Source organism: Ambystoma mexicanum, chromosome 6p, assembly GCF_040938575.1.
Source record: "Ambystoma mexicanum isolate Mex_15411 chromosome 6p, UKY_AmexF1_1, whole genome shotgun sequence".
NCBI lineage: Eukaryota > Metazoa > Chordata > Amphibia > Caudata > Ambystomatidae > Ambystoma > Ambystoma mexicanum.
Window position 1 is genome coordinate 599,503,463 of NC_090935.1, and position 27,006 is coordinate 599,530,468.

General features: G+C 45.0%; 1 protein-coding gene across 2 annotated transcripts in view; it reads right to left on the bottom strand.

Moving 5' to 3' along the window:
• Window positions 1-27,006, bottom strand: part of PDE8B (phosphodiesterase 8B) — a 1,197,077-nt gene that overhangs the window by 1,054,719 nt on the left and 115,352 nt on the right. The window contains exon 2 of one of the 2 annotated variants that reach the window (XM_069627430.1): window positions 16,337-16,357. The exons of the other annotated variant lie outside the window; for it this stretch is intronic. Coding sequence (XP_069483531.1) covers window positions 16,337-16,357 — 21 coding nt within the window. The remainder of the gene's footprint in view (window positions 1-16,336; window positions 16,358-27,006) is intronic. 2 annotated transcript variants of the gene reach the window in all.

Consider the following 27,006-nt stretch of genomic DNA (forward strand, 5'->3'; position numbering starts at 1 on the left):
ATCATCCATCGACCAGGGGGTGAGCACAACCCTGCAGATTATCTCTCCAGGCACCCTGCAGGCAACCACACTCCAAGACGGGGCGACACGGAATACATAAGTTACATAACTGCCAACGCACTACCGCCGGCCATATCCATTGAAACCGTTGCTGTCGCGTCAGCTGCAGATCCGTCGATGGCGCTAGCGATCAGTTTGACAGAAAATAACAAGTGGAAAGATTTTCGCAGAGCAGTCCAGAGCCACCCAGGAGCATGCCGAGATGAGATGGAGCGTCTGGCGAGAATACACACAGTGTTAGCAGTTCAGGACAAGTCAATTTTGCTACGAGGATGTAAGATAGTCATTCCCGCCACACTGCGTGCAGAAGTCATCAAGACGGCGCATGAAGGACATCGGGGAGCGGAGAACACGAAACACCAGCTAAGGTGCAATGTGTGGTTCCCCTTCATGGACGATATGGTCGACCGGTGGGTAAAGAACTGCACAGCCTGCCAGTGCACAGCAAAACCTGACCCGCCGGTACCACTCAGAATAACCTCAATCCCTGAACATCCTTGGGAAAGAGTAGCGGTCGACTTTTATGGGCCACGAGAGGAAGGAAACGACTTACTGTTATTCATCGATGAACACTCACGGTTCCCCATTGTAAAACGCGTCAAGTCAACAGCCTTTGCCCATGTCGCGGCAACATTCGATGAAGTCTTCAGCGAGTGGGGAATACCGGACACACTTAAATCAGACAATGGGGCCTCGTTCAGTGGTCATGAATTCGGGGTGTTCGCAAAGCACATGGGATTTCGCCACCAAAGAGTAACACCAAGATGGCCGGAAGCAAACGGGATGGCGGAAAGGTTCATGGCGTCCATCAAGAAGACCTTGCAAAGAGCACGCCTGGGAGGAACCGACCCCCATCAAGCGCTATGTAGAATGTTGCGTGACTATCGCAACACGCCTCACGAAGCCACTAACAGAACCCCAGCAGAGCTCATGATGAAATATCAAGTGAGAACCAGAGTCATCAACAACCCAGCAAGGAAGCCCAGAGTAGACCATGAAATCATCAGAAGAGATGAAGCAGTGAAGGAGAAACCTCGTGAACAGACCGACAGGAGAAGGAGAGAATGATCCAAGGAATTCCAAATTGGAGATAAAGTGTGGGTACAAAGGGCTGTAACAAAAAAAACTGATTCGCAGTTCGCACCCGAACTGCTCCAAGTAGTGGCAATCAAAGGAACAATGATAACTGCGACGAATGGAGAACAGGAAGTGACCCGCAACAGCTCAAGGTTCAAGCAGGTCGTGCAAGGGACAGAAGAGAGACTACCTCAAGAAGAACGTGACCCAGAAGAAAGAGGCATTCAAGATGAAGTGTGGGTTCCCCTCGGACCGCAGGTCCAACGCCATGTTTACCCCGAGGAAGACACTGGCAGTGGCTCCGACCCAGAGCCGCGAGGTAGACCCCAGAGGAATGTGAGGAGACCTCCCAGGTTAGAGGAGGAGTGTTAACTGTATTGCCATAAGGCCAGGTTTATGTTAGGTGAAGAAACCTCTGTGAACGTCACTTGAAAGGACCTTTGTCCGGGGGTGTTGTCACGGGTGAGTGCCCTTTTACGTCACAGGCGGATGTGACGTGGAGTAGGAGGGAGGATTGCTGGGGGAAGCACTTCCGGTTGTAACCTGAATAAAGAAGGTTATGTGTTCCTGTCGCTGGTGTCCTGCGGTTTATTTGGGGCCTCGAAAACCCTAACAGCTTGTCCGTTGATGTATTTTTCACTTTGTGCTGTAAGTGGAACGTCTATATTGGGGGAGATGTGTTGATTGGTGCTTTAAGAGCACGTGTTGCATCCATGGTGCTTGTACACTGATGTTCTTTCATTTTTGTGCCGCATGATAGTAAAAACAGCTAGCTCCGAATACATTACATTCAATTAAAGCAGTGTTTGTCATGGGCACTATCTTGAAATACGACAGAGCTGTCTCCGGCAGCTGACCCATGCAGAGCAGGTAAACGCACAACACACCATTGCAAGGATACTTACTGTGAGACTGCAGGTAACTAAACAGCCAATGTGTGACCTCGCAATGGATACGTTTGGTCCAAGGAATTATGTCACATTTTAATATAGGCTTCCGTTCAGCTAACAGCCAACAGGTGCTCTCAAAATGGAGTTACAATGACATTACTTTAGAGCAGCTAACACCAGGGAAGAAAGTCACTAATCATTAGTCACATGACTGCTGAATGATGACCCCTTTCTGTCAAACACAGAACATGTGAAAAGATAAGAATGAGAATGCGAGGCTGCAGAGAAAGGGATGGCATGGGATAATCCTAGGCTGTGTGTGGCCACGCAGGGAAGGCCATCAGTAAGGTCAGGAAGCACAGACACCAGAAGTCACCTGGAATCAGGATCGGGTTGGCCTACAGGCCAATAGGGCAGTGCCCGAAGCAAAAACGCAAAATGCTACTGTGGGCCCGTTTTTTTGGGTCAAAGTGGGCCACTTTTTTGGTCAATGTGGCCCTGTTTGATGAGTTACTTCACACTGTGGCTAGTAGTTTTGAGTACTGTTGCTGAATAAATATTGTTTTAAATTGCACAATTACCATCACATTTTATCAAAAAACTCCCCCTTGGGTACTATTCAAACAAAAGGAGTGAATTTCCATTTGCAACTGTGGGGCACTTCCCCCTTGGGTACTATTCAAACAAAAGGAGTGAATTTCCATTTGCAACTGTGGGGCACTTTTTCATTGGTGCCCGAGACCATTTTATGCCCCAGTCCGACCCTGCCTGGAATTTCTTTCAACTAGCATGGGCCAGCTGCAGAAACACCTCCCTCCCACGAGAATACAAGCAGTCCACTTTCAGGAAGCACAGGAAGAAGACCGCCCAGACTCTTGCAAATAAGACAACACGTATTTGAAGCTGTTGTGCGAGGAGTCCACAGATCTCCGCTTTGAGAAACAGTCCCCCTTCCCATCCTAGTTTCAGAAAGTTAAACCGTCACATCTAAGGAACCGCATATCTTGTTTGTGTTAGGAAGAGTTTAATGAATAATGCCATCGTGTTTCATATACCCATTCATTCACTTTGCTGTAATAGTGAATGTAAGTTTTACCTACTTTAAAAGTTCTCACTGTGAGAAGGCACTTGTTTCCGAAGCCCAGTCTGCAATCGCCCTCAATCCCTCGCAATGATGTGTTCTATCCAAATTATTTGTCCAGACATTCAGGGAAGCTCTATCAGAGGCAAGGTACTGTCAGTTTCACCCTGCTTCTAAAACCCAAACAAAGATGGTAATAAGAACAACTTTGTTTAACAAATTAGGCTGCGGTCGTGATTACAAAGGCTGTTTTTGCAAACTACAGGACAATGTATACAGTAAAATACTTTTGGGAACCAACTCCTATTCATGAGCTAGTTAATAGGAAATTATGGATTGGGTGTCGAAGAGGAACCTAAGAAAAAGGACAATGGGCCTCATTACATGTTTGCCGGTCCGGAAACAAGGGTGCCAGTAAGCTCACCAGCACCCTTGTTTCCGGACCAGCAAACTAGGAGACTTCCTGCTGGAGCCACTGTGCCCGACAGGTCTGTCTCTGCTGGGTAAAGCGGCCACAGTAGGTGGACCAGTCACGGAAGCGCCGGCAACGGTGCCGGTGGTCCATGTCCCCACTCCCATAGAGTCGTCTGGGACTCTATCAGAATAGGGACTTACATTTTACTGGCACCTGACTTCCCGGGCTGCCGGACTTGGAATCTCCCAGTGGCACCGGGAAGTCAGGCACCAGTAAAATGTTACGAGTCCGACGGCAACGTGCCGCGAGCACCGGCAGAGTTACAGCCCGACTCGTAATGAGGCCCAATGTGTTTCTGAGAAAATCCACTAATCTTTTGCAGCGCGTATCTCAAAATACCACATACAGAGCTGAATATGTTAATTGTTCAGATTTTACCCAACTCTAAAAACCCCTATGCTTTATTGTGCTGTATAGACACTTCCACCAACGAATTACAATTTCCAGTCTTCGTTGGAGATTTCCTCACCTTACGTATCCTCATTCACTCGCATATATGCATGTATGTATTTTTGGAGACTTGAACCACCTACAAAGTAGCCAACATTTTATTAGTACTACATCTCAGATCTAGACCTGACGCAACTCATTAAGTCCTGACCCACATTCTTGGTCATGTGCTCATTGCATTTTCTCCACAGAATCATTCATTACCATCGGTTCCCCTCATACTTATTGGACAGACCACTTCAGCCTTCCATTTCAGATATGTTTAACCCCTCTGGTTTTGGTTATTCCAGGACACTCTCAAACTCAATTCCACAAATCGTCTCAAGGGAAAAACTCGACCTTTTAGAGCCTTCAGGTTGTGAAAAAGCTCAGGATGCCTTAAAAGTCACCTTCAGCAAATGAATATTGTATTATCAGGGGGCCCGATGGAGCACATGGCACCTAGCTTGGTTACAGGTCTTTCCATTGAAAGATGTACATCGAAACAATTCAATGAATATTCATTTCGATGGAAAAGTATTTCGATCAATACATTTCGATGGAAAAAGAGACTATGGACAGTATACCACCTAGCTTTCATGTCAGTGGTCTTGGTTGTAGGCCAGATCGGGATGGGATAAGCACTTATGGCTACGGGGGATTTAGCCACACGTGACAAGGAGGCTCCTGTCTCTAGACATTCAAAGTAAAAGGTGTAAGGAAGGTATAATGTATGGTGCAGCTGTGTGTATTTTAATGGGGAATACTTGCTTTCCCCTGGAACTCTGCTCTTTGCCCCTTTCTATGGACCAGAGTTTTGTTAACTACATGGTGGTTATGAGGATGGGTAGTAGGAGAAAGGTGCATGAGCACTAGGGTTGACTTTACAAATGGAAAGGGTTGTTCCTCACCCAGAACTTCGAAGCACAAAAAAATGAAAGGGAGAAAAAACAATAGTGCCATATAACTTATCTAACAGGTATGCCAGTCCTCCTCTGAAACTTTGATTTAGATACATTATCAGCGATCTAGCACCCAGCACGATTCTTTCCTCCCAAACCGAGTCTCAAGGAGACGGCGCTCATCGGACTACCTGTTTCCCACAATACAGTTTCAGTGATGTAGCGCAATTAATGATTCTTGTCTCTCACAGCACTGTCTCAAGGATACAGTGCCCAGCGTAGTCTTCAGGACATAGGGCCTCATTCCGAGTGCGGCGGGAAGGGGTTACCGGCGCCGGTAAGGATGCTGTTGCCGTTAACCCCTTACCCCCGCATTCCGAGGTCCTTCAGCGGGTCCCGCTAAGGGCGGCTGGTAAAACCAGGCACCCTTAGCGGGAGCCGCTAAAGGTCCAGGGAGCTAATAACGGGCCCGTTATTAACGGGCCCGTTATTAGCTCCCTCCCCATTCCCATTGAGCCCTTTGGGGGCTCGAATGGGAATGGGGATGGCTTCCCTGAATCGGGAAATAGCAGGTCCTCCAAGGTTGGAATGACCCGGTAAATCCCCATTCAGGGAACCCGGACCCGGTATGGGGTAAGGGGGTAGCCATGGTGCTAATAGCACCATGGCTACCTCCAAACTCGGAATGATGCCCATAGTTTCTCACACACTATTTGCATTCCTTCCAGGGTTTTAATGCATTGCTCACTTCTTCCCGGTGATACAGTGTCAAGCTCACCACTAGCAGGGATATATCGCCATGCAAACTTCTTTCAGGAATATAGTGCCTAGCAAATCTCGGTCAGTACCAAGTCTTATCGTGTCCAGCTCACCACTGGCAGGGATATAGTGTCTAGCTCGCAACCTTCAGCGATACAGTTTCTTCAGGGATATGGTGCTCAGCACACGTCTTTCAGTTCCCAGCAATACAGTGTCCAGCTTAATTCTGTTGGGGATGTAGTCCGCATCTCACTTTTTTCAGCGATATCTCACCTGGTAGCAGTGCAATGATGCTAGGCTTCTAAGCTCTGCCGGGCATTGCATCTTCACTTGCACGGGGCACATATTTCACTAGTCCTCCTCCACCACCACTGGCTCCCAGTGGAAAAACGTGCTGCCTTCAAACACAAGGTTTTCTATGCCACATGTTCACCCATCCTTTGGCATCAGTTTCCTGTCTAAATACTGGCTATGGATACTCAGTCAGTTTCTGTTGTTCTAATTTCTATCTCTTCATTTCTACGACCCAATTGGGGAGGCCAGTCTTTCTCTTAGATGACCAAGTCCCCCCCCCCCATCTGAGTATCCTGCATTGTGGTCTCTCTAGCTGGTGTTCATTACAGCCCAGCAGAACTACCACTCGACTAAAGATGGGGCCTGGCTTTTCATTGGCCTCTGTTTGGCAGCATGGCATTGGTTAATGTGTCTCATCACTGATGTTGCATCCTCTGATGGTCTCCAGGTTGTGAGAGTTCTATTGGCCTCACTTGAGTCTCAGGCTGCAAAGGGCCCAGAAGACATCTTGGAACCAGGATGGCCCCCAGACAGCTACAGATCCTCCTTTTTCCTCTGTGGCTCCAATGCTCCTGTTCCTCTCATCATGCCTGCATGTCTCAGTGGGGATACTCTCTGGCATACAGGATTCCTGGGTGATGGCATATACATTGCACTCCCCTTCAGCAGTGCCCTGGCCTCCCCGGCAGCATCCGTGAGTGCCCATGAGAGTTCCATCTGGTATATAGGATATCTCAGCAACACATTTCTTTCCTCTTGGTAGTATCCTTTAATCTTTGCTCATGCTGATGACTCCATGATTGTCCCTTCTGACAGATGGGCCTCAAGACATGATTGGACAACGGCTCTTCCAATTGTGTTTAGCTTATGTTTCTGGCCAACGGGTATGGCCTCCCTGGTGGTGATGCTTGAATAATTCTCCTGGGTTACAGTGGTCTTGAAGGCTAAGACCCCGACTCTTCTTTCTATACCATGTAGTCTCTGCCACTGAACCCCTGTATTGCTGGGTAACTGGGTTTACAGAGTAGGGACCTTGTGATTTAGTATTGCTCATACCTTCAGGAGTTGGAGTATGGACCAGGAGGGGGATGTTTGGATGAGGTCAGGACACTGATTCCATCCCAACCGTTAAATGCATTAAATCAGGTGCCTTTCTAAAATTAAATACATCAGAACGAATGAAAAATAGCCATCACTTGCCTGACGGACACACCGAATGGAATGTGACAACTAAACTCGCTGATGGTAAAATTAGGCATAACGTAGCTTTTAATCAATTTGAGAAAAGTAAAGACCAAATGGGCCTATATTTAAACACAAAAAAGTGCCATCTCTGTATATTTCAAAAGGCTATGTTCAAAGTTCTAAATGATCTTAAACATCCTGATACAGTGCTGAGAGAAAGCTCTTCTTCCGAAAGTCATCCTTGACAGATTTCCAGCTCTTACTAGATCAGCCCTATGGTGAAACTCTGCCCAAGTCGGCAGATAACCCTAGCCTCTGGAACCAGACAAGGACCCTACATCAGTGCCTTGTTCCCTTGCCTTTCTGGGAACAACAGAGTTGCCTTCTCGAACAAAGACTCCCTGATCACTGAGAAACTGCCACAGGTGGTTACTATGTATGGAAAAAAGACACTGAGTTGGGGACACACACAAGAGAGCACTGGAAACTGGATGGGTCGACAAGTTGGTATACTTACAGTAAGAATTACAGCTTGGAGACATTTGATCTGCAGAGTGTTGAAAATTAGGAACAGTGGTGACTGGGGATTGTTTTAAGTGGAGGAGTGTAAATATTTCCTCCAAATATGCCCTAGCGATCGAGTGCAGCGAGGGAGCCTGAACCTATCAAGCAGTGTCCTGGGGGGTTTCCCCCCTACAAGACATTTTTTTAAATAATGGGTTAGAATGGTGCATTTTACAGCACACTTTTTTGAAAAATTGGGGTAAAAAGCCAAACAATGTGCAATTGGTGTTGTAGGATAACTCGTGAAAAGATCCGGTAGATGCAAGTCACCAACAGTGCATTTCTCCAACACATTTTCATGATGCTTTTGTCCACAATATGTGCCAGTATAAAAACATTTGTATGTTGGCTGCACCAATATATGCCAGTATGCCCATATACAAACATACTCATGTTTGCTTTGCACATAATGCCAGTAATGATACTAAAAGAAAACATGTCCAGGCATGTTCCCCCACATACTCCAGTTTGCTTTACCATTAGCAATGCATGCCACATTATGAAAACATATCCAAACATGTCTGCACCAAAATGCCAGTCCAGCTCCATGATAACGTTAAGTGGTAGTTCTAGTTATGCTTGCCTCATATATACATCCAATACATCAAATGTGATCAACATCAGTGCCAAAAGAATAATTATTTCTTCAAAATGCCTTGATAAAGACCTTGTGTCGAAACACGTGTTGGCTGTGATCGGAACAATATTGAGATATATTAAATCCTACATTTTGGATTAATAATCGTTCTATTGGCATTAATATTGATCACATTTGATGTACTTGATGTATATACGAGGCAAGCACGAATAACCAGCACTACCACTTTACTTTGTACAATACTTGAAGGGAAGGGACAACCTCAACGAATTAAATACGCTGCATGCAATCACACAAATACAGGATCTAAGCTCACTTAGGAGCGGTTGTACCCTGCTTCGTCTGCTTTCCAGCTACATAATAGCACAAATCATGCTTGCTTTATCAAAGATGCCCAACACAAAATGTCATACCACAATAAGAAATGGCTAGATCTGTTTGCAATAAAATGCCAGTCTAGCTACATAATAACACTTTACTTGCTTTCTTTATCAAAGATTCCCAATACAAAATGGCATATCGCAATAGAAATGGCTAGACTGACTGCATTCAAATGCTGGTCGCTACATAATAACAAATAACATGCTTGCTTTATCAAAGATGCCTACAACAAAATGTCATGCCACAGTAAGAAATTACTAGACGGGCTGCACCAGAATGACAGTTCAGCCACATAATAACACTAATCATGCTTGCTTTATCAAAGATGCCCAGTAATAAATGCAATGGCTGCACCCTGGTGCCACAGCACAGCACAGTGTGCCACAGCACCCTCACACATAATGACATGAATTATGAATGTGATTATGTGCGCGTGCAAAGTGTGGGGGGCCTAGAGGGCAGGTTATGTGTGCAAGGTGGTGAGGCGCCCAGGGGACAGCCATGGCATTTTGTACTGGCTATAGATACCCAGTAAAAAAATGCCATGTTTGCCCACTGGGTTCCGCGGCACCTTGCAGACACATATTATCGGTTATATGTGTTTTCACTGCTGAAAACAAACATGATTGGGTAAACAATATTTTCTTTCACCAACTAAACACCCTATCCTACATATTTTAAGACTGGTCTAATTATATAAACAAACTCCATTCCTAGAATACATTCAGAAAGTGTTGGATAGTGGCTGAAAAGAAATCTCGTTTACCCAATGATGTTTGTTTTTAGCGCTCAAAACACTGCACACCACATTATCAATTGTGTGCGCTCAAGGGGGGCCAGGAAAGGCATTTTTTACTGGGTATGCCTTCCCCCTGGGCGCCCCAGCATCTCACACACGCAGATGATCAATTATGAGTGCATGCAAGGAGCTGGGGGGGGCTCAGGAGTCGCACATGACAATGCATGGTTGGTTTATCATAGATACCCTGAACAAAACGTCACAACACAGTACTGTACAGTTTGTGTGCTGGGCTGGCAACGGAGGAGCATGTTGTGGGGGAGGGCAGTTTGCTATAATAGCACTGCCACTTTTATAATGGGCACACATGATAAACCAAGCATTGTATGTTTTGTTACCTGGCTAGACTGGCATTTGAGGGCAGCCAGTCTAGCCCTTTCTTTCTGTGGTGTGACGTTTTGTTTTCTTCTACCCTAGGAGAGGTTGGTTAGCTTAAAACAATAGTTACCAGAAGCTACTTTTGGCTCCCAAGGCCATCTGGGGGGAAACAATAGCAGGACTTATTTCATGGCTCCACGTCAGCCCCACACTCTTGCAATGCTGGATAGTCCCCTGGGCATCAGATTAGGACTCATCGGGGAAAAGACGAATAACAAGTTGCAGACAAGATTGCAAGTGCATCATGCCGGAATTCCAGTTTCAAATTTTTGCCTCACACTCTAATTTCATTAAAAAATGTACTTATTACCCCGGAACTCGATGACCGTTACATGATTGCGATCTCCTTATTACACCTCATGTTTCAAAATAAAACATAACAGTAGGCACCAGGCTTTATCTGTACTTCCTCACATGCTTGTTCACATGTCCCTGACAATGCGCCCCTTAGGCTAACTTGGCTTTCTAGAAATTTATTAAAGAAATCTCTGTTTTCTAAATAAGGTCTTTTGTCAACATGTGGTGGTTAAACATGCTAAAAACACCAGAAGCGCCAATCAATATATGTGTGTTGTATTAGAATCTTTAACCGAATCGAACATAACATGCAGAGTACAATCACGTGCAACAACCGGCCAAGCAATCGTCACCCATCCCACCAAAAGGCTGATTGGTAACTCATAAACAGGTAATGACTTGTAAAGGTATACAGGTTATTTTTGAGGTCCATGGCTTTGCCGTCACATGTAACCATAAAAAAGTGCTGTTCCTGAAATAGCAGGCCCAGAATGCAGTCCTATAAGGACTAAATGTCAGTGCCTTTTCCCTTGATCCTTTTGGAAGTAGTTCCGTTGAAAGTCCCAAACTAGTGAATGGTGGCTTCCTTTAGCCTATGTGATGCCCCAAAACAGTCCTCACCACACGTGTCCAATAGTGCATGCATAACAGGTCCCAAAATCCAACACCCGGCCCCTTTAGGCTTTTCATGGCAATAACCTATCACTGACTTAGGATCGCTTCTTAGCTAGGACTGAGAAGAGTTGTCAATCTCCTAAAAGATACCAACATAACTAAAGCACTCACTGGATCTGTTTGCTTATTTTTCTGTCTTCGTCTGATTCTTTCTTTTGTCTTCCTCTGATTCTTTATTTTTCTTTTTTTTTCTTTGTTTGCACTTTTCAGTTTTTGTTTTTCTCTTTCTCTGTCACGCTCCTCCTCTCTCTCCCTATTCCACCCCCTTTGAATTCCTCGACTCTCTCTCTCTTTAATTAATTCACAAACACACACAACTTGTATCCGGCTCTTTCACTCTAATTGCTGCAATTAATAATAACCTCTCCTACGTCTTCCTCTGTCTGGGGCCAAAATATAAAACACTTTTTTCTTACAGAGTTTTGAAGATATTCACAGGTATACTGGAACAAATACAGCAATGTACTGTTGGTATGTATGGTTGGCTTAGTTATTTGACTCATGGTCAATGTTCCCTCTAAGCTGTGCGCATGTGCGCTTGCCCAGCTTCCATCTAGGTGCCGCTCTGAGGATTTTTAGCAGCGCACACAGGCAATTCTCCCCTATGCAAAAAGAATTAATAAGGCACAAGCCACAGCAATTACCTGACGTTTGCTTTCTCCTAAAATAACTATATAGTCATGATATTCTGTTGTAGCTCATTCACATTACCCTACTATGCAAGCGTGACCTTAACCTTAAAAACCTAAAAACAGTTTGCAGCCACAAGAGGTAAAAACTAATATGAAAAAGTGGCTCCATGAACAGAAAAATCTAAGATATGCTTGCACACATCAACTACTGTTCCCTCCCTAGCCATAAATCCTATGCTTTAGTCTACCACGCGCTTACTCTAACCTCTACCCCAAAACATATTTAGATATTACCAAATAACCTTGACTCTTCCTCTCTTGGCTCTGTGAAAGGTTACCAGACAAGTACCTACATATACTTATTTTATGTTTGTTGTAATTTGAATAGCGTTCAAGTACCAGAACTTCTGTTATTCATCGTGCCTTATGAAAAATGTCTTTTTGGAAGGCCTTCCAGCAACTACCCTGGCACCCCTGAGATGTGTTGTGCACGACTCATGAAAGGACTCTGGAAATTCAACCCTGTACCTCCACTAACTGCAGTGGCTCCCGCTGCAAGCCTGTATCGTATTCCAATCCTGTTGCATCTTCTACAAGGTAGTCCCCCAAGCTACCTCACTGAGAAACTCAGCATCTCCAGAGGCGTGCCAACCACCAGAAGTAAGGAAATGTGAAGGCTTGAACTCTGACGGTGCAGGAAGGAAAAAACGAGAAGAACAACCTTCTCTGACTATGCTCCAAGACTCTGAAACTTCCTACTATCAACATCAGACTTACCCCATTGCTGCTACAGGTCAGGAAAGAACTCAAGACCTTCCCCTTCAAGGAATGGCTCCTCCATAACACATAGGTCCACACACCCTCCACTCCTCATCGTACCTGAGACTCTGATCTGCCCCCCACTGTCTCCTCCCCTGGTTGCTTGTAGATCTCTTGCTGCAAATTGGCCACCGTCGTCCTCCCCTGTTAGCTCCCACTCGCTTGTCTCTCTTTCCCTGACTGTGTTGTTCCCCCTACGATTGTAAAGCACTCTGGTGACTCGCAAAGCCAGGGTCATGCTCAATAAATACACTAATAATATTAACAATAAAAGTGTCACCCACACTGTGTAACCTAATCATCTCAAATATCGGATACTGACTGTAGGTAAACATACTACTTGGATGTGTAACCTCATCCCATGCTTCCTATTCCTAGTACATATGTGACGCAAGCGCTTTGAAGTGGTCCCTTGCATGTTAACGCATTATAAAACTCAATTTATTTGCTCTTTAAGAATTGTGAGCAGACCAAAGTCATGTTCAGCGTCTCCTACTTTAGCATTGCTAACATTACCCTATAAGTGAGAGCAACATTGCAGTATCACTTACTTGGTCTGCAAGGGATAATAGGTAGAATGCATTTCACACAATCTGCATCCTTTTATGTGTTCAGAGCTGCATTGGGCATAGACCTTAACAAATCATATTGTAACTCGATGCTATACAAAAATGATTTCACTTATCAGTTGTATAAACCTACCCAATAATATAAGGGTGGAATAAGTTACAAACAATCTTGTATGCTCTGCAAAATAATTGTGTATTTGCAGATTCATGACATTTTCTTAAAATGCATGTAATATCATGGTGAGGCACTAAATATGTTTTGCTTGCAAAGTATTATGGGCATGCAAACATCCCAGTGAGTGTTTCACTGCTACAAACTCTCATGTTTTACAGTGCCCTATCAACTAGTATTGGAGGGGAGCACAGAAGCTGGGGAAGGGCACGGGTGAAAGGGCACAGGAGAACACTCTGTGCGGGTGATGATCAAATCAGTAACTTTCAAAAACCAAGTCAGTTGTTTTGGCAGTACAGTGTAGAAAATGTGTTTGTTTGCTGAAGGAAAGGACACTCTAGTAACAGTCTAGAGGACTGCACTTTCTGTTTCTTTCTATGCTCAGCTGTTGAGGGCATTTCAATTTAAACATGTGTTCTGTGTTTACTGACTGTAGCATCCCCCTGCATCTTGTTTAACTGATAACAATAAATTACAGAGGGATCCCTAGTTACAGATGAAGGCTCTCAAGCTGTTGTACCTCTGAGCATTGATGCTATTAACTAAAATGGCATAACTATGTGAGGTACTTCAACACGGCTCTATACAAAACCTCAGTAAGTCTTTTGTTGAATTTTGTCTAGGTTGTGGTAAGCGTGGGCAAAACTATAGGCTGTATGTGCCCAATCATTATACTTCCTATGTCAGGGTTATAAGCAAGGCCGTGATAAGAGTGACATTATTTTTCAGGGAGTAAAAAAGTAATTAGCTTTGCCAACATGAATACTTTATGCTTATTAAAAGATATTATTTGCCCTTAAAAAGCATCTTGACATCGACCATAAATATTATTAGAGTTCCTTCCTATGCCACTGCTCTGCTGATCACTGATTCGAAAAAATATTATTGGAGCTTTGTGGGCAGAAGCCAGGGGTTGGTTCCTATGTGTTCATTGTTTCCCCGTTTTATTGGGCACATTTTTCTGTTTTTAGGGATTAAAAATGGATGGTGTGTATGTCTCTAAGCTGTACGGCTGGTTTTGAATAACTCACAGGGCAACATAATGTGGATAGTAAGTAGAAGCTAGGGAATTTTGATCATCATATTCTCTGGTGCAGTTATTTTGATGCAATTATCATCCTTACCCAAATTTTGAGAGGCATGTTCTCATGTGGCCTTTGAATTACTTCATTAAAGTGGCACATGACCTCCTTTTGGCATGTTTTCTGACACATTCCTTTTAGTTGCCTTCATCTGCAAATATTGTATCCAGTCTGATTTTTGATAGCCACACCAGTTACGAAAAGCAATATTTGTTTTTTTGTAATAAACAGGAGTGTTTTCCCAGTGACAAAGCACACATTTCTCTCTGCACAGGAGTACTTTTGCTAGCTACTGTGGCACATCTTGAGGTCTTGAACTGGTTGATTCTCTTTATAATCACATATAAAAAGATTTTTTCTAACCTATGTGTTTTGAAAAAGTGTTGCAAGAGGCACCTTTTATGAGGATTAGTAAGGAATTGCAGTGGTTTGGAAGGGCCAATTCCGTTCCAAACTCTCTTCAGAGATGGTAGCTCACTAACTATACAGATGTGGATTTGAGAGAGAATCCCCATCATTGCGCCGAACTACAGGTAAGCAGCATCTTTCTGGTGCGGCAGCCTTTACATATCCTATATATGTTAGTCGTTATCTAGTATGTTTGATCTTACTCGGCTCAGGATGTGAATCTTTCACTTGATCTTGGGGTTTGCTTAACAGTGAACATAACAGTACGCAGATTTCTGTAGTGATTGTTACAGTGGCAGCCTTGCTCCTATAAGTTTATTTGCTTGCTAGTTTGCACTGGTGTTAGACAGGTATGCTTTTATATTTTTCAGTCCATAGTTGCTTGTAGCATTCTCACCTCAATATGGGAGTTAACCTTTACTTCATTTATACCGAGACAGTATCTGACCAAGATTGGGAAGTTTGGTAAGGAGGATCAGCCCCTTTTTATTTTACACAATTTTGCACTAGCGTTGGACTAGGGGCTCTCATGGCTGTAGGGTTAATGCACAATGGCACATGTAAATTGGACGGCTTTTTCTCTACTTTACTAAGTCTTGTTAAATATATCAGCTTGGCTCTATGGGTGGCAACTTTCCCAGTGCTCTTTGTCTCCACCTTGTTCTGTCAATAATTGATTACGGGATTGGCATTTTATTCACAAGGTTGGCTTAATTCTCACATACGTAGCCACATACCTACATCACCACGGTTTTCTACTCTATGATTTCATCACCAATAATGAAGACTCATAGTGTTTCAATAGCCTTATGTGCAATATCTTGTTTGATCTCTTTTTATGTATATCCAACATTTATAATGGTTGATTCTCTTTATAATCACATATAAAAAAATATTTTTTCTAACCTATGTGTTTTGAAAAAGTGTTGCAAGAGGCACCTTTTATGCCGGTCAAGTGGCAGAGCGAGTAGAGCGCTCGCTTTGACATCGGTGCAGAGTCTGCTAACGCAGGTTCGAATCCTGGCGGGGCCAAACTCAGCCTTTCATCCTTCCGAGGTCGATAAATGAGCACCACACACCTTGGGTAATAATAAGCAGCGCTCAGATACCTGAGGGTTTGTAGCGCTATATAAATGCCGAATTATTATTATTATTATTATAATGAATCCCTCCCCCCGCCGCTGGATCTGTGGTATGTTTTTCTCTGATTATTATCACTTGATGCAAATGTCAATACATATTGGTGTTGTTATTCTATCATGATTTTATTTGATTACTGATACCACCTATATTTCTGGTACCTTGTTTCTTTGAATTGAACCAATTGTAATTCTGTCTATGTGATATATCCAGCCTTGAGGACGACCCACAGGTCGAAACACGTGTCGGCTGATCAACTATCTAATAAATCTTTGTTATCGACATACAAACTTCTGTACTCATGGAAATACCTATATTTACAGTATAACTTTAATTGAACATGAATAACGTTGCCATAAGCACGTGAGCCCTACCCACCACCCTTGGTCCAGTTGGCTCACTAAATACACATGCTCACAAAGGGGCTTAGCTCGTGAGTCAATTGCCCACATGGAAAATAAAGTGCTCACGAAAGACAACCAGTTCCGCACTCAGAGAAAAATAATTAGAGGGAACATTGATCATGGTCACATTTACAAATCTTTTCATATGAAGACACATTGAAATAAAAGGGAGTGCATAATCAAACGGTAAAGACCCGACACAGCCAATTTCATCAGACAAAGCATGCTTAGTGTGGGATAGTAAAACACGGTCCACGCCTTCTTACCGTACTCAGTCTGGAATGCTGCTGGTGGGGAAACAAAGGAAGAAAAGAACAGTGTCGATTTTGGAACGTGAAACAAAAAGGGCTAAAAAGTTAAGTTTTACACAGAAAATGATTTAGGTGAATGTTTAATTATATCTAAATCTAACTGTTGAAATGGGAAAGGAAAAAGGTTGCAAGACCCATACACTCATACTGCAAGATACATATCAACATTTGTAATAGGAAGCAGTCATAGGCATGCATTAACATTCATAAAAAGTCTTCACAGTAGCTGTTCAGTCTGGCATTAACGTGAGGTGGAAGTTGGCTGGCTCAGGTTCCCTTCAGGCACACATTCTGTGCTGCCTACCAGCCTCACGCAGCAGACACCTATCTTTCCTTTCACAAACCTCTATGAACGCAAACAAAAGCATGCCCTAAATAAAATATGCACCCCAATCTTCATAGATGTGCACATTCACATGTCCTTCCCCATACACACCTGCACACATAAGGATTTGCTTACTCCATTTTTAAAGCCGCATCCCGACTCACAAATGTGATGTGCTTTAAAATGCAAGAATAACGAAAGTATCTACCTTTTCCAAATTGGATCAGGCACAGTGCGATACACAATGGATACAACGGACATGTCTGACCTTTCAGTGAAATCTTGTTCAACGGGGACATCATCAATCGGACCCACTTCTCTGCTGGTTGTATTGCTAGCAGAGATAGAAATGTTCTTTTCTTTGAGAGAACATTTCACAATGGCAGGTCTCTTGAGGGCCTATATTTGGCAAACGCGCTCGCAGCACTCATGCAGGTGGTGAGAGACTGTGAAACACCCACACCTGAAACTAATATGCATATGCAGCTCTTGTAAACCTGCATACTTCACTGAATCACGAAAAAATGCATCCTCTTTGCTTAACTTGCTTGCAGCAGCTGGCATAAAATGGGTGTTGGGTTGCAGCCCCACCCAAAATGCACAGGCCATCACACATTTGGTCACGCACGGAGCTCTATCTAGGTAAAGAACCCTATGAGTGACCTAATAATCACCTACTTCCTGCAGGGTCAGAGGTTCAGCAAGCCACTCTATATGTGTTCTTACATTGTCAATATCGGAATTATTGAGCACAGCCATCATGAGTGTGTTCTTACATTGCAATATTGTCATTATTGAGCACAGCCATTGTGGGTGTGTTTTTGCAGCCGCAATACTGGCATTATTTGGCACAGCCAGCATGGGCATGTTTTCCTACAGTGGCAGTAGAAGGATAGCTCAGGGGCAACACGTTTGTCTAGGAAGAAAGGCAACGCAGCACAACACAGGTTAGAATTCCGATCCCGCGCCTAGAATCCACTCACTGGTATTAAGCTTGTCATAAAAGAACAATAATAATTATAATACTGGCATTCTTGGGCAAAGCCAATCCAAGTATCTTGTTACAGTAACAATGCGGACACTATTGGGAAAAACCAACATGACTGTGTCTTACAGTGGAAACGCTGACATTATTCGGCCCACCAAACATCATGAGGAAGCTGATACAGTGACAGTGCAAGCATTGATATTATTTGATATGCCATTTATAAGGCGCCTCTAGACAAGTGTTTCTAGCCTCCACAAGACAAGGAAGGGAGGACAAGACAAACGATCCCACTAGGCCCTGTGCAAGTGAGACAATAGAAGTGCAAGGGGAAGGGGATGGTGAAGTGCAAGGGAGCAGGAAAGGGGGAAGTGCGTTCAGGGCAGCATGGCTCTGAGTAAGTGCAGCCAGGGCAGAGCAGCTCTGGTTAAGTCCAAGAGGCAGGAGGGCTGTAGGCATTACAGTTACAGACCCTCAGTGCACGTTAGGCCAGAAGGGAGTGCAAGGAAGAGTGGTCGTGGAGGAGCCTGATACCTAGTGAGACTCTGAGGGATCCAGGCATCCAGTTGGTGCAGCAGACAGGTAAGTTAGTAAAGGAGCGAGAGAGAGAAGGCAGAGGAGAAAAGGCAGGTCTTGAGCTGCTTCCGGAACTCCAGGTGGTCTGGCTCAAGTCTGAGAGGGGCAGGGAGGCAGTTCCAGAAGGAGGCACCTACAGAGGAGAGAGATCTACCCCCCACTCACTGCCCAGAGAAGCGTCTGACCCACAGAGAGTTGGAGGTAGCTAAGCGAAGGGCGCTAGGAGGAAGGTATTTCAGAAGTGAAAGTTTGAAGTAATGCAGGCACCGGCCCCAGCAAAACATGTGGACAATGCAAAGGGTCTTCAACTTGATCCTTGCCACCACAGGGAGCCAGTGGAGAGATTTCAGGGCTGGAGAGATACAGTCCCTGGGCTTGAGGCCAAGATAAGTCTCACAGTCCAGTTCTGGATTAGAAGGAGGGGGCGAACCGTAGAAGTAGGCATATTGAGAAAGAGGCTGTTGCAGTAGTCCAGACTGGAGAGAACCAGGGTTCTGGAGACAGTGGCCCTCACTATAAGGTTGGTGGAACGGGTTTACCGGCACCAGAAAAGGTGCCGGTAAACCCGTTCCGCCCTATTATGAGGTCTCCTCCCGGGACCCGCAATGGGCGCCTGCAAAAACCAGGCGTCCTTACTGGGTCCCGCGAAGGGGACCAGGGAGCTAACAACGGGCCCGTCATTAACGGGCCCGTTGTTAGCTTCATCCCCATTCCCATTGAGCCCTATGGACCGGGTCCGGGTTCCTCGGACGGGGAATTACCGGGTCCGCCAAGGTTGTGATGGCCCGGTAATTCCTCATTCGAGGAACCCGGGCCTGGATTGCGGTATGGAGGCAGCCATGGCGCTAATAGCACCATGGCTACCTCCATACTCGTAATGAGGCCCAGTGAGCTTCTGGGGGAAAGTGAGGAAAGGTAGAATACATGTGAGGAGGTGCAGCTGGAAGCAGGCCTTTTTGGCAAGGTCCATGATGTGAGGAGAGAAGGAGAGGGTGACGTCGAAGATGATGCCAAGGTTTTTGGCTCACAGGAAGGCGAGGGTAGAGTGCCCAAGGAAGGTGGCCAAAGCGGGAGCAGGGGTCCCAATGAGAAGGATCATCTTACTGGCATTAAGGCAGAGATCGTTGGAGGCTCGCCAAACCTGAATCGTGAAGAGACCATCAGTAATGAGTGAGGGAGGATGGGAGGCTGAGGGAAGCCTGAAAGAGAGCTGAGTTTCATCTGCATAAAACTGAAAGTTAGAAGAGAAGGTGGAGATCAGGTGGGCCAAAGGGGCCAGATAGACATTGAAAAGCCAGGGTGAGAGGATACAGCCCTGGGGGATACATGTGGAGAGAGAGGTGGTGGAGAGAAAGACCCCAAGTTGAACCTGGGAGGGATGGACCAGGAGGAAGGAGGTCAACCACACCAGTGCCTGATCCATGATGCCCAGGTTCACACGGGATGCTGTTGATCAGGGTCCTGTGATTGACCATGTTGAAAGCAGAGGAAAGGTCAAGGAGGATGAGGGCAGAGGGAGAGCTGAAGTCAAGCTTTGAGGGCAGATCTTCACGGGTGTTCAGGAGAGCAGGTTGCATTCCTCTGGCTGCTCTGAAACTAGACTGAGGGTCAAGGAGGCAGCCAACAGATTCAGTGTGGAGGGTAAGCTGGAAGATGACCAGCTTTTCCAGGAGTTTGCTCAGTAAAAGGAGTCCTAGAAAACCAGAAAGGTTTTCGGAAATGTAGGATCGGCAGATGGCGTTTTTAGGAGGGGTGCACAAGGGAGTGCTTAAGGAGAGAGGGGAAAGATCCAGTGGTGAAAGTGTGATTGCAGAAATCAGCCAAGACTAGAGCGAGGATGGACACTGCCATCATGAGTGTTTCTTACAGTTGGGATACAAGTCTAATTAGGAACAGCTATCATGAGTTTGTTCTCACGGTGACAAAAATGTAATTATTGGGCAGACATCATGCATGTATTCTTACAGTGACAACAGTGGCATTATTGGGCACATCCAGCATGGGCATGTCTTCTTAAAGTGGCAATACTGGCAATATTGGGCATAGCAACTATGAATGTGTTCTAAGCATTGCAATGATGATATATTGTCACCACAGATATCATGAACATGTGTTGGACAATGCTACCCTGTACACTGTTGGTGACCTTTCATCTACTGGATTGGAATATTTTCATGTGATACCCAACAGAACCAATTGTACATTGTAAATTGCATGGATTATGGCAAAATATTTCACAAAATGTGTGTTGTAAAACTCATAATGTTCATCAATTATTCTACAAAATGTCTGTGGTGGAGAACCCTCCCAAAATCACACGGTGTTGTACGGGGCTCCCTCACTAAGCTTACTCGCAATCATAGCTGAGGAATATTTAAGCCAATCCAGTGGAAATAGTTCACCAGCCTTCATACTTAGTGTGATTCGTTGATAATCAGCCCTCTAAAGCACATGTCTGGTCCTCAACGGGATATACAAGTGTGCAAACCAAGGTCCTCTCATAGTAAATCAATATGGAATGTACATTGTAAAATGTGCTCTGTTGCACTGATTTTTCTTTCGCAGCAAGTTTTGAACGCTTTCTGCCTTTCTGGTAGCTCTCAATAGGGGCCTAACGATTTAAGGCCAAAAAACAAAGCCTTTCTAGAGGCAACAGGACTTAGTGGTTGGGTGTGTACAAGGGTAATATGTGGTTTAGATGTCCTATGCCCACAGGCTCAGAAACAAATTCAGAAATCTGCAATTTAACCAGAAATACACATGTAGATGATGGGATTGTGGATGTGCAATAAAGTGTACTGTATTTTCAAATGCTAGTTTTGAAGAGTTGATGTTCAGATTTAGAAAGAGTGCAGTAACTGGGGGACTACTTTCCCTTGCTAGGATCCCCCTGGAGAACAAAGGCATGGGATCGAGCCCTTTACATTGAACCAGCCCTGTGCTCCCATTGCCACACGAGGAGGGCCCTTCTCATAGAAACATGAAATGCAGCATTAGAGGTCATGTGTTCGATGCAGGTTTGTAGCCCAGAATCAGAGTAGAAATGCAGCACTTCCCAATACTTTCTACCTGGCTACTGAATATTAGTAGCACTACGGTGCCATGCAGGGGCGTTTGTGACACGTGGGCCTTTGGAGGGACTTTCACGGACATTGGTATTTGGTGATGGACAGAGAAAACTCCATTCATTGGCCAATGTGAGAAAACAATAAGCTTAGTTGTATTTTCTGTATTTGTTTATTATTTATATCGCGCACCAAACCCTGAGGTAACTGGGCGCTTGAAAAACTTAGTGGTTATATACAGATAAGGCAGGCAGATTACAATCCAGTGTGGAGACAGCACGAGGGACCCTGGTTACAGGTGGGCCAGATAAGGAGATAATGTACAGTAGGATGAGCAGAAGCATAAATAGATAATGGTCAGATAGCATATGGTGGAGGCATCTTAATGAGGAGGCATATGGCTTCTAGGTCCTAGGTGAGATCTGAAATGTCAGTAAGACACTTCTGCAGAAGAACATCACTTGTGTCTGATATAATATCAACATAGTATTTTTATTAGAGTTGGCCTTTTTGTTTTTCCCTTGATCTGCGATACCTGGGGGCATTTAAATGTGATGCCAGGCACACAAGCATTTTCTGCACTGTGTTTACAACAAAAAGTGATGAAAGGATAAGGGAGTGCGGCATTTGGGCATCGCGACTGAAGCATTGCCCTCAAATGCTAGAAAGAGAGAGAACTATAGTAAGTGCAAGGAAGAGAAAGAGCAAGCCTGAGAGATGATGAGCCGTATGATGAGTAACTCATGAAGAGGGCCGGAACACAGGTTAGTTAGGTGTGCAGTAGCAGGCAAAAAGAGACTGACAGAGGCAGACTTATCTGGAGGTATAGGTGGTGAACATTAGCAACGACATAGGGGGACAGGGGGCTCAAAAGACAGGGAACATCTTTGGAGGTGTGAAAGTGCCAAGAACCTGTAGATAAGGCAGAGGATGCTTGGAGTGTGACATGAAGGAGGAGACTTCAAAAAAATGTGCATTAAGGCAATGGGTTTAGTTAAAAATAAAGGGAATGAGAGAAATTGAAAGAGAAAGTGACTATAACAGAGGAAAAAGAAGCGATAGAATGAGAAGATAACTGTTTTAAGGAAGGAAGGTGTATAGAGATGGAGTAAGAAAGAATGTGGGAGGGAGAGCGATTATTCCGGGAGAACAAAGAGTAGGATTTGCAGAGATTAAACGTATGGGGCCTGATTCTCAATACGCTTTTTAGTGCAAGTGATGGGATGAACTATCAAATTGCCCTGATTTGTGTTACAAAGATCGTGCCACATTCACAAAGGGCATCTCAAAATGCATATCACATTTACATGCACTGCTTCACCCCTTCACGCAATTGTTGAAATAAAGGGGAATATTGGGGCATTTTAAAGCATATCCCGAATTCACAAATGGGATGCACTTCAAAACTAGCAGAAAAGAGAAGCATTCCCCTGCTTGAAAATTCGGACCCCTCCATGTCATTTTCTAAGAGGAAGTGTCCCAATTCCATTTCCATCGCCTAAACCGATAGAGAAATGTTGTCTTTTTGTTTACCTCTCGCCATTGACAGGCCCTTCAATGCACCATCGCTGTGAAGGTCGCTCCCAGCACACACCTGGGTATTTGTAGTTATATGAAGAACAGGGACGTCAATTTCGATCAATGACACATGTATAGATGATGGAAGCATTCCGAGGAAGGGCGCCTGTACAATAGCGCAAAGATGAGCACAAGCAGTGAGCCAGGGTGTGAAAAACTAGGAGATACGCCGGCAACACAAGAAACAGAAACAAGATGTATGTAAGAAAACAGGTGACTTACAAAGGTAGCATTAACCTAAGGAGGCAAGTGCTTCAAACTAAAGAGAAGTACTGACTAAAATATGCAACATTACACTATTAAGCTTCACTGGAGGTGAAGTAGGTGCTGGGAGACTGTTATACATTAGCGTGGGAACGCTCACCCAACACTAATGCATGCAGAGGGGCTGCCATACAGCCCCACACACGTGTGCAGATCACTTTTGGGAATACGCTGACCTGTACTTTTCTGTACAGTTTACAAAAGTGCATCCTCCGAGCTCTTTTTGCTTGCATGATTTTTAGAATCTAGCCCATGCTCATTAAATTAACAAGGATAAAAGGCAGAAAGGGTCCTGGCAGAATTTTAAAATATGCATTCAGTTTGCAGAAACATCTCTGGATATCTACATGTATGTGAAACGACACGCATGTGTGATAGACACCATGGGATGAATCCTGTTAATTGCCCACCCTTGCCTGGCTCTCATCGTTTTTTGCTCCCCAATATCTCCCCCTTCTTTTGAAAAGCGTTGTGTTGCTTGGTAGCAAGGTTTGTACTATATAACCCACATGTCTCATGCTGACATACAGATATACATAGATACATGTTTTCTCTTCTGCAGCACTACATACATCTTTGTATACTGAATACCTAGTGTAAAGATTCTTATCCTGTATTACAAGCCACTGCCCACGTTTCTCACACAACTACTTTAATCACTCTCCGGATTGTAAAAGGTATGCTGGAAAAGAGCTCTCGAATTAAGTGCTGTAAGACCGGCATTGTTAGCACATGTCATTTTGCACTCATGTACAGTGTATACAAGAAGTATCAGAAAGGAATATGGAGTGAGCCAATAAGCCAAGACTCGTTGATTATCTTACACCTGACATGGGACAAAGTGGGCTCTTGCACAAAGGGTTGAACTGCTTTCAAGACTTTGACAACCCCACAGTCTTTTCTGTCTGTGTGATAAATTCACCTACTTGTCGTCATATTTTGTCAGAGGCACAGTTTTTACTCCTAACATGTATACAGTGTGCAGTTGCACAAAATATAGAACACATTTATAGCACCTAAAACAAACAAATCTGCACCTTCATCAGCTTTTAATACATCTGAGCTGTGAAATAATTGCAGATTGTGGCGTTTGTGCCATGGGGCAACATGTGGCAACGTTTATGTAAATTGTTCTATGTTATTTATAACGCACTTTATACCCAGAGGTTTCTAATCGCGGACGCAGGGATCGAACCAGTGTTGCTCAGCGTCATCTTGCTTCCAAGGCGAGCACGTTGCCCCTGAGCTATCCTCCCTTCTCCTATATGCAACACCCTGTCTACTCAACTGGTGGCAAGGTCACACTATATGGCCCTCAACTGGTGGCAAGGTCACACTATATGGCCCTCAACTGGTGGCAAGGTCACTCTATATGGCCCTGCTTTGAGTAAAATAGACATCCTGGGGACTGGGGAGGCCCACCAGCTCTGTGAAGATCAGCCTGGAGGTAGAATATGGGCGATTAGCCTGAGCTCCTGCACATTCTAAAAATGTTATGCACTTGAGGAACAGCCGTGGGCAGTACTGAGCCCATCTATTGTTTGGAGAAGAGTGGTAGATTGGGGCTTCCTTCTGAGAAGAGTGGTGCATTGGGGCTCCCTTCTGAGACCCTACCAGGGCTTAGCTTTCCCCATGTTTACTACCCGAAAGTACCCATCAACCCACAAAGCACTAACTCATCACACAATCAGAGAAGCCTCCATCTCAGAAACGAGGACAAGTGCAGCTATCCCGGCACTCAGGTATATTTCCCCATGAATGACAAGAGACTCATACACGCGTACTAAGTGTTCACACAAATTACCAAAGTTCTTCCCCCGTGAACCCTCGAAGGCTGGCTTGCAGATGGCAGAAAAGTGAATATTCACACTACGGCGGGGCAAGCAGGCTCTAACACATGGCACGTATGCTGAGCTGCAAAGTCACACAGCCTCCCACACACTTCTATCTGATCCCAAAAAGACATACAGTGGCTTTGAATTCTCGGTGGTTGCTCAGCAAGAGATAGTTAGCTCCAATCGCTAAAATGGGGAAAACGATTAGTTGGGGAGGCAAAAGTGGGGAGGGCAAGCGGGTCTCACTAGGCATGCCCCTACCCCTTTAGGGGACAAGGAATCCCCAAGTAAAGTTTTTACTGCACCTCTCTTGGACCAAGAATCCCAAATGTTTGTTGGCTATATGGGGATTGAACAGTACAGTGATGTGCGGGGCCCTTTAAAAGTGAAAGGCTCTGTTTCGGACCTAAATCGGTTATCATGCATGCATGAAGAGCAGAGCCAATGCTGTTTCCTATCCCATTCCAAGAAGGAACATAATGTACCCGAGGGCCAAGCAGAAAGAGATAGCGATCAAGCCTGAGGGTGAAGGCAGAAGCATGCACCGAATCATAGAGCAGGAGACGTCTCCCTTACAGGAGGAGCCTGGAGGCAGGACAACACAGTGCTCGTGGTGGGCAGATGAACTGCAAACCATGTGTAATGCTGCAGAGACCAGGAAAGCAGGGAGCACTAGGTGCTCTGGACTACCGAGAGAATAAGGAACTGAGCTGTCGCAGACGCAGCATACCAGTGTCCATCCAGTCTGATACCGAAGTACTACCGGTCGCAGACATGAGGAACCTGAAGCAGGAGACCCAACCACGAAGACATCAGAGTTGCAGTTCCACAACTAAAGGGGAAGCTGCCTCCTCCGACGAGCACCGATGATGAGAACAAGATACACAGCTGACTCAGAGGAGCAAGAGGAGGGCAGTTATGTACCTAGGAACTCCATGCCGGGATGAACCGCGAGATACCCCACGAAGGGGTGGAAACAGGAAAACAGTAGCGAACCCAGAAGGCCTGAGAGGCCAGAAAGCCCATGCAAGGCTGAGATGCAAGATACCCCACAAGGGGGTGAAATCAGTATCGAACTCAGATGGCCTGAGAGGCCAGATAGCCTTAGTCGGGCTGAACGACGAGATACCGAATTTTGGGTGTGAAAGTAAAACAGAAACCAGATGGCTTGAGAGGCCTGAAAGCCCATACTGGGCTGAGTTACAAGATACCCCATGAGGGGGTGACAGAAAAGAGAATCCACAAAGGGCAGAGAAGGTCACAAGCCTATGCAGAGCTGAGAATACAGGTACCCCACAAAGGAGGTAAGATCAGTGACAATTTAAGAAGGGCTGAAGAGCCAGGAGGCCCACACTGGGCTAAAAGAGATAATAACCCACATGAGGTTGAAAGACATTGGGCCGCATCACGAGTTGGGTGGTAGCCCTTAGATGCAGTGGTAAGACTACCGCCCAATCTTGAGTCTGGCGTGTTTACCCCCAGTTCAGAGCTGGGAGTAAACACAGCAGAAAAAGGCCAATTTTCGGTGCAGTAACCACCAGCAGTATTACCGTGCAGTAATTGCGCTGAAAATTCCCCATTAGGTCCAGTGGGGACTAACGGTAGTACCGCCGGACGGGTGGGTGCGAATGCTAATAAAGTTGGCCGAAATCCCATCTGGGATATCATCATACTCGTGATGAGGCCCATTGTCAGGTAAAGAGACCAAGATCGACTCACAAAGACTGTTGTGTCAAACAAAGTACAGGTTTGCGGGACCAGTTACTCCAATTGAGAGTCAAACTCTTTGAACTGATTAGACCATTTTTATGGGGGTCCAGAAGCAACTTCACTAGGAAGAGAGAAAGAATAAAGGGCCTCCTTTGGACTGTACCGGCAGGCCGGACCTGAAAGAGAAAGACAGAACAAATCACACTGGCCATAGGAAGATTTCCTCAGATGCTTGCCTCTCTTCTGCTGCATTGCCACACCATACTCTGGTGGTCAGTGGACTTATC